This window comes from Euleptes europaea, chromosome 3, assembly GCF_029931775.1.
Source record: "Euleptes europaea isolate rEulEur1 chromosome 3, rEulEur1.hap1, whole genome shotgun sequence".
NCBI classification, from domain to species: domain Eukaryota; kingdom Metazoa; phylum Chordata; class Lepidosauria; order Squamata; family Sphaerodactylidae; genus Euleptes; species Euleptes europaea.
This window is the reverse complement of record NC_079314.1, coordinates 34,306,527-34,321,243: the sequence shown is the minus strand read 5'-3', so window position 1 is coordinate 34,321,243 and position 14,717 is coordinate 34,306,527. Positions and strand designations below refer to the sequence as shown.

Sequence of the window (14,717 nt, the reverse complement as noted above, 5' to 3'; positions counted from 1 at the left end):
CCATATCCTGATGTGCTTTGAGTGAGACTGTGATGAGTCCCGGTTATGCCTTATGTCTCTGGTTGTTTATGTGTGGGTACTTTCACTCACGTTCGCCCCAGTCTGTTCTGGTTGTTCCTTGGAGTTATGCATGAGTTTTCCGTCCATTAGAGATGACCTCGCTGCCAGCCCTCACAAATCCTGGGGCTTCCCATTCCTCTGTTAACCCGACTCTTCCCTCTCCCCTGAGCTCAGCCTAGGTGAAATCTCCGTGCATAAGGCAAAGTGCGGGACATGCAGGCTTGGTTTCTCTCACAGCCAATTACAAAGCAGCAGGTTCGGAGGCAGGGATTCAAATACTCCCTGCTTCCTGGGAACTCTTTCTGAATAGAAGAAAGGCTTTTAAAAACAGAGGCTTGGATTTCTTCCCCCCCCCCCCTTTCAGATTGCTCCGTTTTTTTGGGTTTTGTTATTAAAATGCTTTTTTATGCAGCAGTTGGGTTGGGGGGGTATTTTCTCTCACTGCAAGCTCTACAAAGGAAGCCAATTACAAAGCAGCATTTAAAGGGGCGGGGACTTGATTTGGGCTTGGAGACGGCTGGTGCATAGATTCCCAACAGGAAAGTGTGGGGTCCAGTGAGCTCAGGTAAAACTCCCATGCATAAATGGCCTCTGAAAGCTTTCCTAAACACAGCACAGAACCTTCCTGTGTCATAAAACCCTCGCACGTGGCAACTCCAGCACAACCGCAGCTTCCTTCTCCCCACCCCCAGACTTCAAGGGTGTAGGCAAAGCTTCTGAAATTTCCCAAGTGACTGGGCTCTGGGAAGGTGGGGGCTCCCTGCCTCTGCAGTGCTCCTTGCACCCCACCGTGACTAGCAGTGTGCGGACACTGCTCTCCTGCCTCTCCTTAACTGCTGCCCTCCTTTCAGTATAACAGGACATCTACTCAGGGCCAGTTCCAGGTTTTGAGAGGCCCTGGGCAGAGAGTTTTCAGGGGGCCCTTCCCCTTTTTGTCCACCATGAGGCCCACCCGCATGACCCCCACCTGCCTGCGTGTCTTCCCCTTGCCCACTTGTGAGCTCTCTCATTGCCCATGCTCATGACTGCCTGCAAGTCCTTTTCCCAGTGGCCCTGGGCAGTGAGCGTAGCTGGGAGGATAGTGGAGTGCTGGCAAACAAGTGGGTCGGAGCAACAGCAGTGGGCCCTGCCAGAAGCCCTGGGCCCAAGCAGCTGCCCCGCTTCAGGGTATGTTGACACCAGCCCTCCGTCCACTTCTGTTGCCTGTTGTAGTAGTTAAGAGCAGTAGACTCTGATCTGGAGAACCGGGTTTGATTCCCCATTCCTACGCATGAAGCCAGCTGGGTGACCTTGGGCTAGTCACAGTTCTCTCCGAACTCTCTCAGCCCCACCTACCTCACAAGGTGCCTGTTTTGGGGAGGGGAAGGGAAGAAGATTGTAAGCCGGTTTGATTCTCCTTGAAAAGGTAGAGAAAGTCAGCATATAAAAAACAACTCATCTTCTTCTTCTGCCACTTCCAGGTTCACCGTACCGGGACAAGATCACCATAGCCATTCTCCAGCTCCAGGAAGAGGCCAAGCTCCACACCATGAAGGAGAAATGGTGGCGAGGGAACGGCTGCCCAGAGGAAGAGAGCAAAGAAGCCAGCGCCCTCGGGATCCAGAACATTGGTGGACTCTTCATTGTTCTGGCCGCCGGCCTGGTCCTCTCAGTGTTTGTAGCCACGGTGGAGTTCATCTATAAGCTACGCAAGACAGCTGAGCGTGAGCAGGTACTGGCCAAAGTAACTCCCAGTAACCCTGTGTCATTTCTTCCCACCTCCCCACCCCATGCACAGAGGACTTCCAAGGGTCTGAGCTAGAAATGGGTACCCTCTGAGCCTTTGTCCCTTTAGTGTCCAGCTGAACGTGAAAGACCTCACAGAAATCAGTCAGTCTTTTAAAGCTGAATGACAGCCAGGCATGCCGGTCTCAGTTCAGATCGGGACCTCAGAGAGAGGGGGTTTAACCCTTTCACACTTGCATGAAAGCCTTTTAAAATCAAAACCACAACCACCCCACCTGCTATTAGCCTCCCCCCAAACCCCCCCCTCTTTTGCCAATCTTTTTTTCTTTAAAGCATGTCACACTTTGAAGTGGAGAGGGAGGCTGTGAAGCTATGCAGGGATGAAAGAATTAACCCTCCCTGCAAGGTCCCACTCAAGGCTAGGTCTCCCGTTCAGCTGTCATTCAGCTCTGCAAGATTCTGGGAAGACAGTAGATTCCTTGTTCATTTGACCCCAAGAGTCCCTTTCAAATAGGAAAAGGTAAAGGTAGTCCCGTATGCAAGCACCGGGTCACTACTGACCCATGGTGTGACGTCACCTCCCGACGTTTACTAGGCAGACACTGTTTACGGGGTGGTTTGCCATTGCCTTCCCCAGTCGTCTCCGCTGTACCCCCCAGCAAGCTGGGTACTTGTTTTACTGACCTTGGAAGGATGGAAGGCTGAGTCAACCTTGAGCCGGCTACCTGAAACCATCTTCCGTCGGGATCAAACTCAGGTCGTGAGCACAGCTTTTGACTGCAGTACTGCAGCTTTCCACTCTGCACCACAGGACTCTAGTTCTTTCAAATAGGAACCCCTCACTAAATTGCAAGGTCACCAGAATGCTGGCTGCCCAGGTCTCATTACATGTACGTATGTGCTGTCAAGTCACAACCGACTTATGGTGACCTCAGCAAGTGGCTTCCAAGGCAAGTGAGAAGCCGAGGTGGACTGTCATTGCCTTCCTCTGCAGACCCTTCCTCGGTAGTCCCCCATCCAAGGACCAACCCTGCTTAGCTTCCTAGATCTGGCTATACCATACAATTTCTCGCCCCCAGGTCTCATTATAGTGAGTGAATCTCTCTCTTTCTCTTTCCCGTATCTAGCGCTCCTTCTGCAGTGCCATGGCTGAGGAAATCCGCCTGTCCCTTACCTGCCACCGGCGTGTGAAACACAAGGCCCCGCCCCCTGTCCTGGTGAAGACGGACGCCGTGATCAACATGCACACCTTCAACGACCGGCGGCTACCCGGCAAGGACAATATGACCTGCAACACGGGGCTGACACCCGTGTTCCCATAAAGGACGTAGGGGGGAGAGAGAAAGGGGGAGGGGGCTTGCTGGATATGGGAGGGGGAAGCCCACACATCCATATTGCAGAAGCTGAGCAAGGGGGGAGAACTGAGCCAGGGTTGGGGTTTTACTTTGCAAGAACAGGGCCTTCGATGCACCGTCAGCCATCATCCGACTTGGAACAAGAACGCAGAGCCTGGACTGCGATGTCTTCTGTTTGGGGATTGTTGTTGAATGGAAAGAAAGTCAAGCTTTAAAGCCCTGCAGGCCTCTTGGCATCCAACGTGCTCCGCCCCCCTCCCCTCCCCCCCATACACACATCCAGGAGTCTTGATGTTTACATATCAAACCGACGGAAGCAACCGAGCAGGGCGCAGACTGATCTACCACCGGAGAACCATCGCGATGCCCTCCGAATCCAACGCTTCCTTCTAAGTATGGCAATAAACAAAATGACCTTTGGTTAGGACAGGGGTGGAACCCCAGTCGGGGATGGAATCTGAACTGGTCTACCCAGGAGGTTTCCGGTACAATGGAGACTGGAGGCACTGGGGGGTCGGGAGGGCCGAGAGGATCCGTTGTTAAAGCCACTGCTTCTCTCGAAGGAGCAAAACTGTGACCTGTTACCTCAGTGCTGTTCTGAAGCATCCCACGGCACCCGTGCATCTGCCTTGCATGGGTGCCTTCTCCAGGTAGGAGGTGATATAACGGGGAAATGGCTGAGTACAATGGAACAGGTTCCGTGTCTCGAAACGAGAATGGCCGAGAGAGAGGGGGTGCCCACCCTGGCGCAAACATTCCCTTTGCTTGGTGTTGATGCCTGGAGCTTTGGAGGAGGAATCGTGCCCTTCAGACAGTTGCTTCAGCGCATCGGGGCCGCTGGTGCCAATCTTATAGAGTTAGACCAAGTCAAGCCATGGGGGAGAGGGGCCATGGCTCAGTGGAAGAGCCTCTGCTTGGCATGCAGAAGGTCCCACGTTCCATCTCCAGCATCTTCAGTTAAAATGACCAGGTGGGAGGTGATGTGATGGCCCTCTGCCTGAGACCCTGGAGAGCCATTGCCAGGCTGAGTGGACACTACTGATCTTGATGGACCAATGGTCGGATTCAGTATAAGGCAGCTTCCTGTGTTCGTGTGTCAAGAGATGCTGCCATGACACATTTTGGGAACGGGCAGCCCCCGTCGATTTCACGGACATGTCATGGAAACAGGGTGAAGGTAGGGGGAAGTGGAGGAAACTTCACATTGTGCCCTGTGCTGAGAAAAAGCAGCCCTGCCCAAGGATGCCTGCTGGGGTGAAACTGAATCGGTGAGGAGGGGTGAACGGGGTATGCTCGCTCCTCTGAGTCAGCCACCCTTAGAAGCGATTTCCTTCTCCATCAGAGGATACTGCCCTGTGCTAGGCGCTCTTCATTGCCCACTCCGCTTTTCTTCCAGGCCGAAACTTTCTCTCCAAATGACCAAAGACCGCCTTTGCCAGCCGCTTCATGGGACACGGGATCAGCTGCTCTTTAACATCCCCGACAGCAAAATGCAAAGAGAGCCTCTTTTCAGGAAACTCTGGGACTCTTCATGTTCAGTCCGCTGGAGCCTGAGCCAAACCTTTATTTTTTTTTTGGAACTTGTGGTACAAATCCGAGCTTCGGTGCCAAATTTCTAGTCAGGATTCCAGTTTCAAAATGTCAAGTGGTTGATGCTCCAAGTCAAGTCAATCCCAGTCTGGGTTGGAATGAGTGCTAGCAAGCAGTCCAGAGAGAGACCTGGACTTGGGTTGGGCATAACCAGGTAACTGTGTAGCTACTGAAACAGTATGAGCCAAGAGCCAATCCCCTAAGCAGACTTCCATGGGCTGCCTTGCCCCAGTCTTTGCCATTGTGTTATCTTCTGCCAGTTGTCAAATTCATGCCAGGTGCTGTTCTCAGTTAGCCCAGCAGGTAGAAGAAGAAGAGTTGGTTTTTATAAGCCAACTTTCTCTACCATTTAAGGGAGAATCAAACCGGCTTACAATCACCTCCCCCTCCCCCACAACAGACACCCTGGGAGGTAGATGGGGCTGAGAGAGCTGTGACTAGCCCAAGGTCACCCAGCTGGCTTCATGTGTAGGAGTGGGGAAACAAATCCAGTTCACCAGATTAGCTTCTGCCGCTCATGTGGAGGAATGGGGAATCGAGTCTGGTTCTCCAGATTAGAGTCCACTGCTCTTAACCACTACACCATGCTGGCTAGGTAGGTGGGGATGAGAGAGTTCTCAGAGAACTGTGACTGGCCAAAGGTCACCCAGCAGGCTTTACGTGTAGTAGTGAGAAAACCAACCCAGTTCACCAGAGTCAGCCACTCATGTGGAAGAGAGGGGAATTAAACCTGGTTCTCCAGATCAGAGTCCATCGCTCCAAACCACCGCTATTAACAACTACACCAGGATGGGGGTGGCGGGCCCTCGTCCAACGCAGCAGGTGCAAGTCCAGAGGCGGTATGGAGGAGAGACGCCGCTAGGAAAGCTTGGCTGCCCACCTGTCTGTCAAGAGCAGACTCTCACGCAGCAAGTCAAATGACAAAAAGCTAACGGCCGAGGCTCCTATCAGGAGTTGAGGAAAGGAGAGTGGGGACGGGGTGCTTCTCTTTCCCTGTGGGCCATTTTTCACCTTCCCACCCCCTTGCTTATCCTATCCATGGTAGGACGCAGGTCAGGGGATCATTTTAGGAAAGAAAAGTGGATTGAAGAGAAAAGGGGGCAAGCGCTCATTTCCACTCCCCAACTGCAGCTTCCAGCAACCGCTTTTCTTTGAAAAAAACAGCCAGTGTGGAAGGAAATTCTGCAGAAGTCCACCTGATGGCCCTCAGATGTGGGTTGTGCCTGCTATTCCATCAGTAGGGGGGAAATGGCTGTTAGAGACGGCTGGCTGCAGAACCCCCTCTGTTCAGCGTGAAGGGATTACAGGTGTCAGAAACTTTCCATCTGCCTAGCTTCCAGGCCATAAGAAACACAGAAGGCCCTAAAGGCCTCTTGTAGCTGCAGGCGAACAGCCCATGAGCATCCATCCCATGCAATCACATGGGAGGGCATATTTGACTGGGTCTTTTCCCCAGTATCATTGACTTCCCCCTCCAGAGCTGTTTGACAGTAGGCTCTCTTATGGTCCTCCAAACCTTCTCCCGTCTCTGGGCTGGGCTCAATAAGAGGATTGTCTCCAACCCTTCTTGGTCTCCCCCCTCATTTTCCTAATCCTGCCTCCAGAGATATTCAATTATTTTGCTATTTCCATTGCAAATGCTTCATTTTTTTCCATTATCTGCTTTCTCTTTTCCCCATTCATTTTTTTTTTTTTGGTTAATACATCAGCTTTCATTCCCATTGGGTTCAACAAGAAACACACTTCCAGCTGTTAATGTCTTTCGTTTCAATCTCATTTGGACCCTGCCAAATTTCAGGGGAACAGAGGAAAGGTTCCCGGATTTTTAGGCAATTATAATGATCACTTGCCAAACAAACTTGGGTAGCAAAAAGTTTAAGTAAACAAGCTGCTCAGAGAAGAAGTTCTGCACTGTAGGCAGAGGATAGGAAACACCAGCAGAAGGCACACAACCCCAGGAAGAGTGGCAGCAATACAGCGTAGCTAGAAGACTGGCATTATGAACCCCCAGGAAGACAAGCTGCAGGGCATATCAGGGAGACATCTGCATTTAGTATCCTAGGAAGGTAGGCAGTAGCACAGCGGGGGCAGTGGCTTGAACTTAAGGCCCCAGGAGGACAGGTAGCTGCCCCCCCCCATTTTACTGAGCCATTAAGGACTGGTCGAAACACTGTGGAATGAAAGACATCATGAATGAATGATGGTTTTCTTTGCAAGACCCTTTTGACTTTGGATGATTATAAAGCTTTGAACAAAATCCCTATACTACCTTTTATTGTGTATGTGTGTGTGAAGTGCCGTCAAAATGTAGCCGACCCCTTATGGGGTTTTCAAGGCAAGAGACTAACAGAGGTGGGTTTGCCAGTGCGTTCCTCTGCATAGCAACCCTGGCAGTCCTTGGTAGTCTCCCATCCAAATACCAACCAGGGCCGACCCGAGATCTGACGGGATTGGGCTATACCAAGCTCCTTTCCCTCCCACTACCTTTTATTAGGACCAGCCAAATTGCCACAAAACATTGTGCAAAGGTTCAAGCTCACCAAAACGCATCAGACTGGATGTTAGAAAATTAAAAAAGATAGAAGGGCAGAAGCAGATTTTTCAGGCCATGACATTATGACCCGATCTGAAAACAGTCCCGTATCTCCCGCCTCTCCCTTTCCCTCTGGCCTCTTTGAGCTTTCTGCCAGTTGCCAGGGAAATGAATCTGTCACTGATATTTCCATTCCTTTTTGTTATCCTAACAAATGTTATCACACAGGCGTTTTCCGGTCCATTTTTTCATCCATTTTGAAATTACTGTAATCCTGCTCCTTTCCTCCTACCATATGGTTGCCAACCTCCAGGTGCAGCCTGGAATATTACTGGAATTACAACTGATCTCCAGGCTACAGAGATCAGTCCCCTTGGAGAAAATGACAGCTTCAGAGGAGAAACTCTATGGTATACCATAGATTTTGGGTAAAATCCTTCTCCAGATTTCCCCCCTCCACAGTCACCACCCCCAGTTCTCCAGAAATTTGCCAGGATGGAGTTGGCAGCCCTATCCTGCCACTCTTTACTGTTCAGCCTGCAGCCCATTGCTTTTCCCTTCTGCCCCTGGTCCTGCCTCTCAAAAGGCATACACAAGAAACAGGATTTGGAAACAATGACTGTAGCCATTTATGCATGGGAGGTTTTGCCTTGGATTTGCTGCTCTCTAGATGCACATTTTTTTCATCTGAATTCTCAAAACTCAAAAATAATCCCCTATGCAGAGTTTGGAGAATTCTGATGGGGGAAAGGTACATCTAGAGAGCGGCAAATCCAAGGCAAAACCTCCCATGCATAAATGGCCTTTGTGTGACAGTTACAGTAATACCTAACCCAAAGCATCCCAGAATAGTTCTTAAGCTACTGAGCTATATCGTTGACAGAGAGGCAAGTCTGGCTGGATGGCTGCTGATCAGCACCACTGAAATCCAGGGAACTGCAGCCCATGTTATGAGGACCAAGATTTCACATGATTCCTCTCTGCCCACTAAGACCTTGAGAGAGAAGACTGGAATCGATGCCCCTCCATCAACTGGATTCACTCACCTTAATAGTGTTTTTTTTTTTTTTTAAAGCTTTTATAATTTTCGGTTCAATCAGATCCTCTGGCCTTTGCATTATCATTACAGCACTGAACATTGCTCTCAATAGGTGCTCTTTGTAGGTACTCATTTTCATTTTTTCTGTTATCCGCTCCAGAAAATCCAGGAAATAGGAATTTGTTATTTGAGCAGGGACATGCACCCTTCAAACTTTGCTTCTTTATATTTGGATTTGAAGAGCTTAGTTTTCTGTTTTGTTTTGCTTTTGCTGAGAAACTAAAAAAATAAATCATACAAAATCCTACTGAGACAGAGAAGCATTCTAATGATTCAACAGCTTTTTTTTAATTTACTTGCCTTTGAAAAATCAGGCTGTTCTTGTTTGTAATCTGATCACTCAAGTCTCAACATTGGGCAAAGCGGCATTTCAAGAGAGAGACAGAGTTCCCCTTCATTAGTTTGCTTTTGACAGTAGCCTTGTTTCATGCAAGTCTTGTCAGCATGTGCACAACAACAAATGAAACTTGGGGTTTTCGCTGCCGGGGCTGAACTTGAACCAGATCGTGGGAGCGAGCGTGTGACGGGGTCGAACACGCTGTCATTGCCCTGGGTGCTGGCCATCCGCTGCCGGAGAAAAGAGAGTGGGCTGAACAGCCAGTGAACGTGACTCAAATAGCCGCCTGTCATGCTCTTACGTTCTTCTGTAATGTGCTTAGACTTTGGGAAACAGCACCAGATGGATGGGGTTTGCTCTTGAGTGGCTTGAGCATGGCATGGGGCAATTGGTCAGGAGAGCTGTTGCTCCACCAACAGCGCAGGGCAGAGAGAGCTGTTGTTCTTTTCCGCAGCTGATAGTTTCGACAGGGCAGTGCCCTGGAAGTCCCACGAAAGACGTTCTGGTCTGCTTGTCCGACAGCCAGAAAAACCCGATCAATCACAGCACTTACAGGTCTACAGATGGCGCTGCAAGAAGACCGAGTGGACGGCTTCTGGGGGGGGGGGAGTTCCTCCCACTCTTCGACCGCAAGCTCACAACCTTCAGAATATCACCCAGTTGATATATGAAGCTGCTGCCTGAGACCAGTTCCCAACACACCCATGCACATGCCCTCACAAGCCCACAGTCTTCAGTTTGATCACTAGTCCTTACATGGCTCTTGAGAAGTCACACGATCAGATTCCTGCATAAGGCCTGTCTCTTTCCCTGGACGAGGAGAGAATATCAGGCCGTGGTTGCAGACTGCGCTCTCACGGTCGGTTCCTAGCTTCCCTTGACATGCTTCTCAACAACAACCAACAGAACTGGTCTCTGTGACATTCAGGGGAATATTCCTTTGTGGACATGCAGAAATTTCTATAAATATAGTTTTTTGTAAACATTTTGTAACAATTTTGGTTTCATAGTAACTGTGTTACTTGCAGATCATTCTAGGCAAATGTAAATAAATTTCCAAAAAATAAAAAAAAATTGCATTTAAAGTTTTAAAATAAAAAAAACCGGATTATTTTCCTTTTTAAGACACTGTGATATATCAAAGTGCACAGTTTGCTGTATGAGGTAATATTGTTTTAAATTTTAAATAAAAAAAATAATTTCTAGAAAAGGAAACCCTAAAGTATTCCCCTCCCCTTGTGGTTTTGTTTTCCTAAGACTACAAAATTGTTTAATGCAAAGTGGAATAAAGCAGGTCTATGGGCACTAAAGAGGTGGGTCGGATGTGGAATGTATAGGGGATCCCAGCACGTTTTCCAGCTATTTTGTGTGCTCAAAGCCCCCTCAAGGGATGAATCGTGCTTTGTGTTCCCTAGGGAGAACCAGAACAAAAGGGACTCCAGCAGAACTCCATTTTCAGCACTGGAAGATATGATGGCTGACGGAGGAGGAGATTCTTCCTCTATATATGGGGTTTTTCTCCTGTGTGGGTTCCACTGAAAGGTGTCTGGCTCAACACCGCAGCACAGTGGCCCAAAGCTACCAGCCAAAGTCACCTTCTCTGCAAGAAGAACAGTTGGCTTTTATATGCCGACTTTCTCCACCACTTAAGGAAGACTCAAACCGGCTTACAATTACCTTCCCTTCTCTTCCCCACAACAGACATCCTGTGAGACAGGTGGGACTGAGAGAGCTGTGACTAGCCCAAGGTCACCCAGCTGGCTTTGTGTGTAGGAGTGGGGAAACAAATCTAGTTTACCAGATTAGCATCCGCCGCTCACGTGAAGGAGTGGGGAATCAATCCCGGTTCTCCAGATCAGAGTCCACCACTCCAAACCACCGCTCTTAACCACTACACCATGCTGGGAACAGCCTTGATGCTGGTGGCTTGTCATGGAGCATCGTTCACAACATAAGAACATAAGAAAGGCCCTGCTGGATCAGACCAAGGTCCATCAAGTCCGGCAGTGTGTTCACACAGCGGCCAACCAGGTGCCTCTAGGAAGCCCACAAACAATCCCAAGCTGTGCCAAAAACAGAGCACATGAGTCAGCTTGTGATTTTGCAGACACCAGTGCCAAAAGGGGGGGGGGACTCCATCAAAGTCTGGGGTCCGCTGCCTTGGCCATTGCCACTGATTCATTTGCCACCGTCTACACTGACAACTATGGTCATGTACAGATGGCAGCTGCTTTGAGCTTTCCCATGCTGGTCGGCAAGCAGAATTGAAGCAGAAGCTCCACATAGCGCTTAAGGGAGCAGTGCTCTCCCCTTTAAAAAACATGGCCATGCCATGGTGAAATCCTACTGACTAATAATAATAATTGTGTGCCATCAAGTAGCAACCAACTCATGGCGACCCCAGGATCATGGGAGTTTTCAAGGCAAGAGTTATTCAGAGGTGGTTGGCCCTCACCTGCCTCTGCAGAGCAACCCTGGACTTCCTTGGTAGTCTCCCAGCCAAGTACTAGCCATGGCTGACCCTGCTGTGCTTCCAAGCTCGGACAAGATCAGGCTAGTCTGCCCTTTGCCTGAATAAAATCGCGCTGCTTTTCAAATTTCTGCTCCCCCCCCATGCAGATGTCCCTTTAAATCCCCCTCCCTGCTGCTTCTGTTGCTCAAATGTTCCTGATTGGATCAGGGGGGGGGAGGGAAGTGAGGCTTTAATTACTCTATTTTGGGGGGTAAGAGAGGCAATTATTCATTTAATTTTTTTTACCAGCAAAGTAGTTCAATTACAATATTACTGCCATAAAAATAAATTAATGAGCAGAGTTTGCTACCAAGAGAAATGGAGTAATTAAAGCCTCCCGCCACCCACACGCCAAAAGAGGAATTGTTGATGAACATGATCAGGTGTGCCACTGGCACTAGAGTTGCCAATCTCTATCTGGGGCCTGGAGATCTCACGGAATTACAACTGATCTGCAGACTATGGAGATCGGTTCCCCTGGAGTAAACTATGGCTTCAGAGGGTGGACTCTATGGTTTTATACCTTTCTGAGATCCCTCCCCCCGAAACTCCACCCTCCCCAGCCTTCACCCCTAAATTGCAGGAATTTCCCAGCCTGGCGTTGACAACCCTATGAGGGCACCAGAGATAAGACACTAGGAAGCTGCTTGAAAGGAACAAAGGCCTGAAGGACTGGGGGTGGGTGGGGCTCAGTGCCTCTACTCTTAACAGCAGCTCCTGATCGTTTATGAATGGGAGTTTTACCTGAGGTTCGTTGCTCACTGGACACTTTCCTGTTGGGAATCTATGCACCAGCAGTCTCCATGCTCAAATCAAGTCCCCGCCCCTTTCAATGCTGCTTTGTCATTGGCTTTCTTTGTAGTGCTTACTGTGAGAGAAAAGTCCTCCCCCCTCCAAACCCAATGGCAGCATAAAAAAGCATTTTAAGAACAAAAAACGGAACAAACTGAAAGGAGGGGAGAAATCCAAGCGTTAATTTTAAAAAGCCTTTCTTCTGCTCAGAAAGAGCTCGGAGCAAGAAGGAAGCATTTGAATCCCTTCCTCTTTACACGCTGCTTTGTAATTGGCTGTGAGAGAAACCAAGCTTGTGTGTCCCTCAGTTTGCCTTATGCATGGGGATTTCACCAGGGCTGAGCTCAGGGAAGATGGAAGAATTGGGTTAACAGAGGAACAGGAAGTACCAGGATTTGTGAGGGCTGGCAGCGAGGTCATCTCTAGTCTATGGAAAACTCATGCATAACTCCAAGGAACAACCGAGACAGACCAGGGCCAAACGTGAGTAAAAGTACCCATGCATAAATGACCCAAGGAGTTTGCAGAATTCATGTTCTCTCGGCATATCTGAATGCATTCCCAGTGGGCTCTGTGGGGGTGGGGATAGGAGAGGGAGGCTTTTAATTTAAGTTTCTCATTTTTTTTCCTCTGGTAGTCAGAGCCCCGTGGGGCAGAGTGTTAAGTTGCAGTACTGCAGTCAAAAGCTCTGCTCACGACCTGAGATCGATCCCGACGGAAGTCGGTTTCAGGTAGCCGGCTTAAGGTTGACTCAGCCTTCCATCCTTCCGAGGTCGGTAAAAGGAGTACCCAGCTTGCTGGGGGTAAAGGGAAGATGACTGGGGAAGGCACTGGCAAACCACCCCGCAAACAAAGTCTGCCTTGGAAACTTCAGGATGTGACGTCACCCCATGGGTCAGGAATGACCTGGTGCTTGCACAGGGGACCTTTACCTTTTTTAGTCAAAACATATTGCTTGAGTATGCAGATAAAAAAAATGCAGAAAATCATTTTTGCTGCAAAGATGACAAAAGGTAATCAAAGAAAGTCTTCCCCTGCCCAGGTAAAGGATTCACTCAGGGATGCTGAGGCTCTGGCAGGGAGAATCAGAACTATTTATTTGTTTGTTTAAGACAAGCATAGGCAAGATAATTTAAAGGGACAGTCGCCTGGGCTGCCTCAGCAGGGCTGATCATTCACAAATGAGAGGCTGAGGCTGCAGGTGGGGTTTAAATGAAAAAGTCCACCACAAATGAAATCTGGAAAACAAAGATAGAAAAACAGTGCAGAAAATGCTGAAGTGCAACACATCGATTATACTATTGCCTAGATGCTCTTATTTATTTATAAAATTCCTATGCTGCCTTTTCTGCTCGAGGTGGCATATGTGAACAAATAATTCCAGATTAATGGATCCTTTGGAACCAGCCTATATCTAACCACTGCTTTTCCATACAAAATTCTCAGTGACTTACAGTTAATAATAATTAAAAACTAAAGCAGCAATCCTAAGAGCACTTTTCCTGAGAGCAAGCCCCACTGAATAAAATGGGACTTGCTTTTGCATAGACCTGCTTAGGATGGCTCCCATAATCCAACAGATAAGGTTGCCAACCTCCAGGTGGGTCTTGAAGAACCACAAGAATTACAACTGCTGCCCAGGCTACAGAGAGCAGTTTCCCCTGGAGAAAATGGCTGCTTTGGAGGGTGGACTCTATGGCATTATACCCTGCTGAGGCTTCTCTCTTCCCCAAACCCGTCCCTCCCGATGCTCCACCCCCGCCCCCAAGTCTCCAGGCATTTCCCAACCCAGAACTGGCAACCCTACTAACAGACCACCACAGCAGCAAGACCTCACCTACAAAGCCAGGATAGTGGGCAGATCCAGTGGAGTGCACACAAACATGCAGTTGGGGGCTTGGTGTGATTCTCCATTACGTTTTCAGATCATACCTATCTGAAAGGAGGGCATTGTTCCCTGACCCAAGCATGTGGCAGAATACTGGTCTGGGGTGTGGGGAGGCTCTCAATTTTGTGTTTCACATTCAGGAACTTAATACCAGCCTGATTTCAGTGGTTTTGAATCCCTCTGCATCATCAGGAAAGTTTGAGCATTTCTGTTTTTAATACTTGACTTTTCATTCGGCAAGTATTATTGGTATCAAACCTAGAATTACAGCTTCCCTACAAGCTCAAAACGGTAAAAACAACAACAACAACAACAAAAACACCTGTTTTCATCTCAACTTCTATTTGATGTGTCTGAAGGCAATTAAAATTTTCCTATTAGCTGGATAAAAAAAGGAATATAACTCCCAAATGCCACTTTTTACAAGTCCAGGTGCTTACCTACGATTGGAGGTGGTGGGTGGGGCAGAGATCAGATTGCTAACTTTCTGAAAGTGATATGCAGCTGAAAGAAAGGGGGACAGAGAAAATCAGATAGAAGCATCTGGGTGAGTATTTCCTCTGTTCATTCCCAGCACCTAGATCCTGGTACAGGTAGGGGTGGACGGGGCTAATTTCTAAATAGAAAGACAGGATTCAGTGAACCCTACAAACACTCAGGAGTCCTGCATTAGGTTCCCTCTTGCTTCTTTCAGATGATGCCTAGCTTAATTTTTCCAGGAAGGAGCTAGGTGCTTTCTTGGAGAACATCAAAAGCTTCAAAGAGTGGAGCGCAATGAGAGAAGGTACAGGAGCGCATCAGTTTTATTGCACTTTATCCACGTGCT

General features: G+C 48.7%; 1 protein-coding gene across 3 annotated transcripts in view; it reads left to right on the top strand.

Annotated features, from left to right (window-relative positions):
• GRIK3 (glutamate ionotropic receptor kainate type subunit 3) overlaps positions 1-3,572 on the top strand; it is a 235,871-nt gene extending 232,299 nt beyond the window's left edge. For 2 of the 3 annotated variants that reach the window (XM_056845961.1, XM_056845960.1), the window contains 2 exons: positions 1,521-1,771; positions 2,913-3,572. In XM_056845961.1, the coding sequence (XP_056701939.1) occupies positions 1,521-1,771; positions 2,913-3,107 (446 nt within the window). In that variant the 3' untranslated portion in view covers positions 3,108-3,572. The remainder of the gene's footprint in view (positions 1-1,520; positions 1,772-2,912) is intronic. The other variant, XM_056845962.1, reaches the window with a different exon arrangement.
• The last annotated feature ends 11,145 nt before the right edge of the window (positions 3,573-14,717 follow it).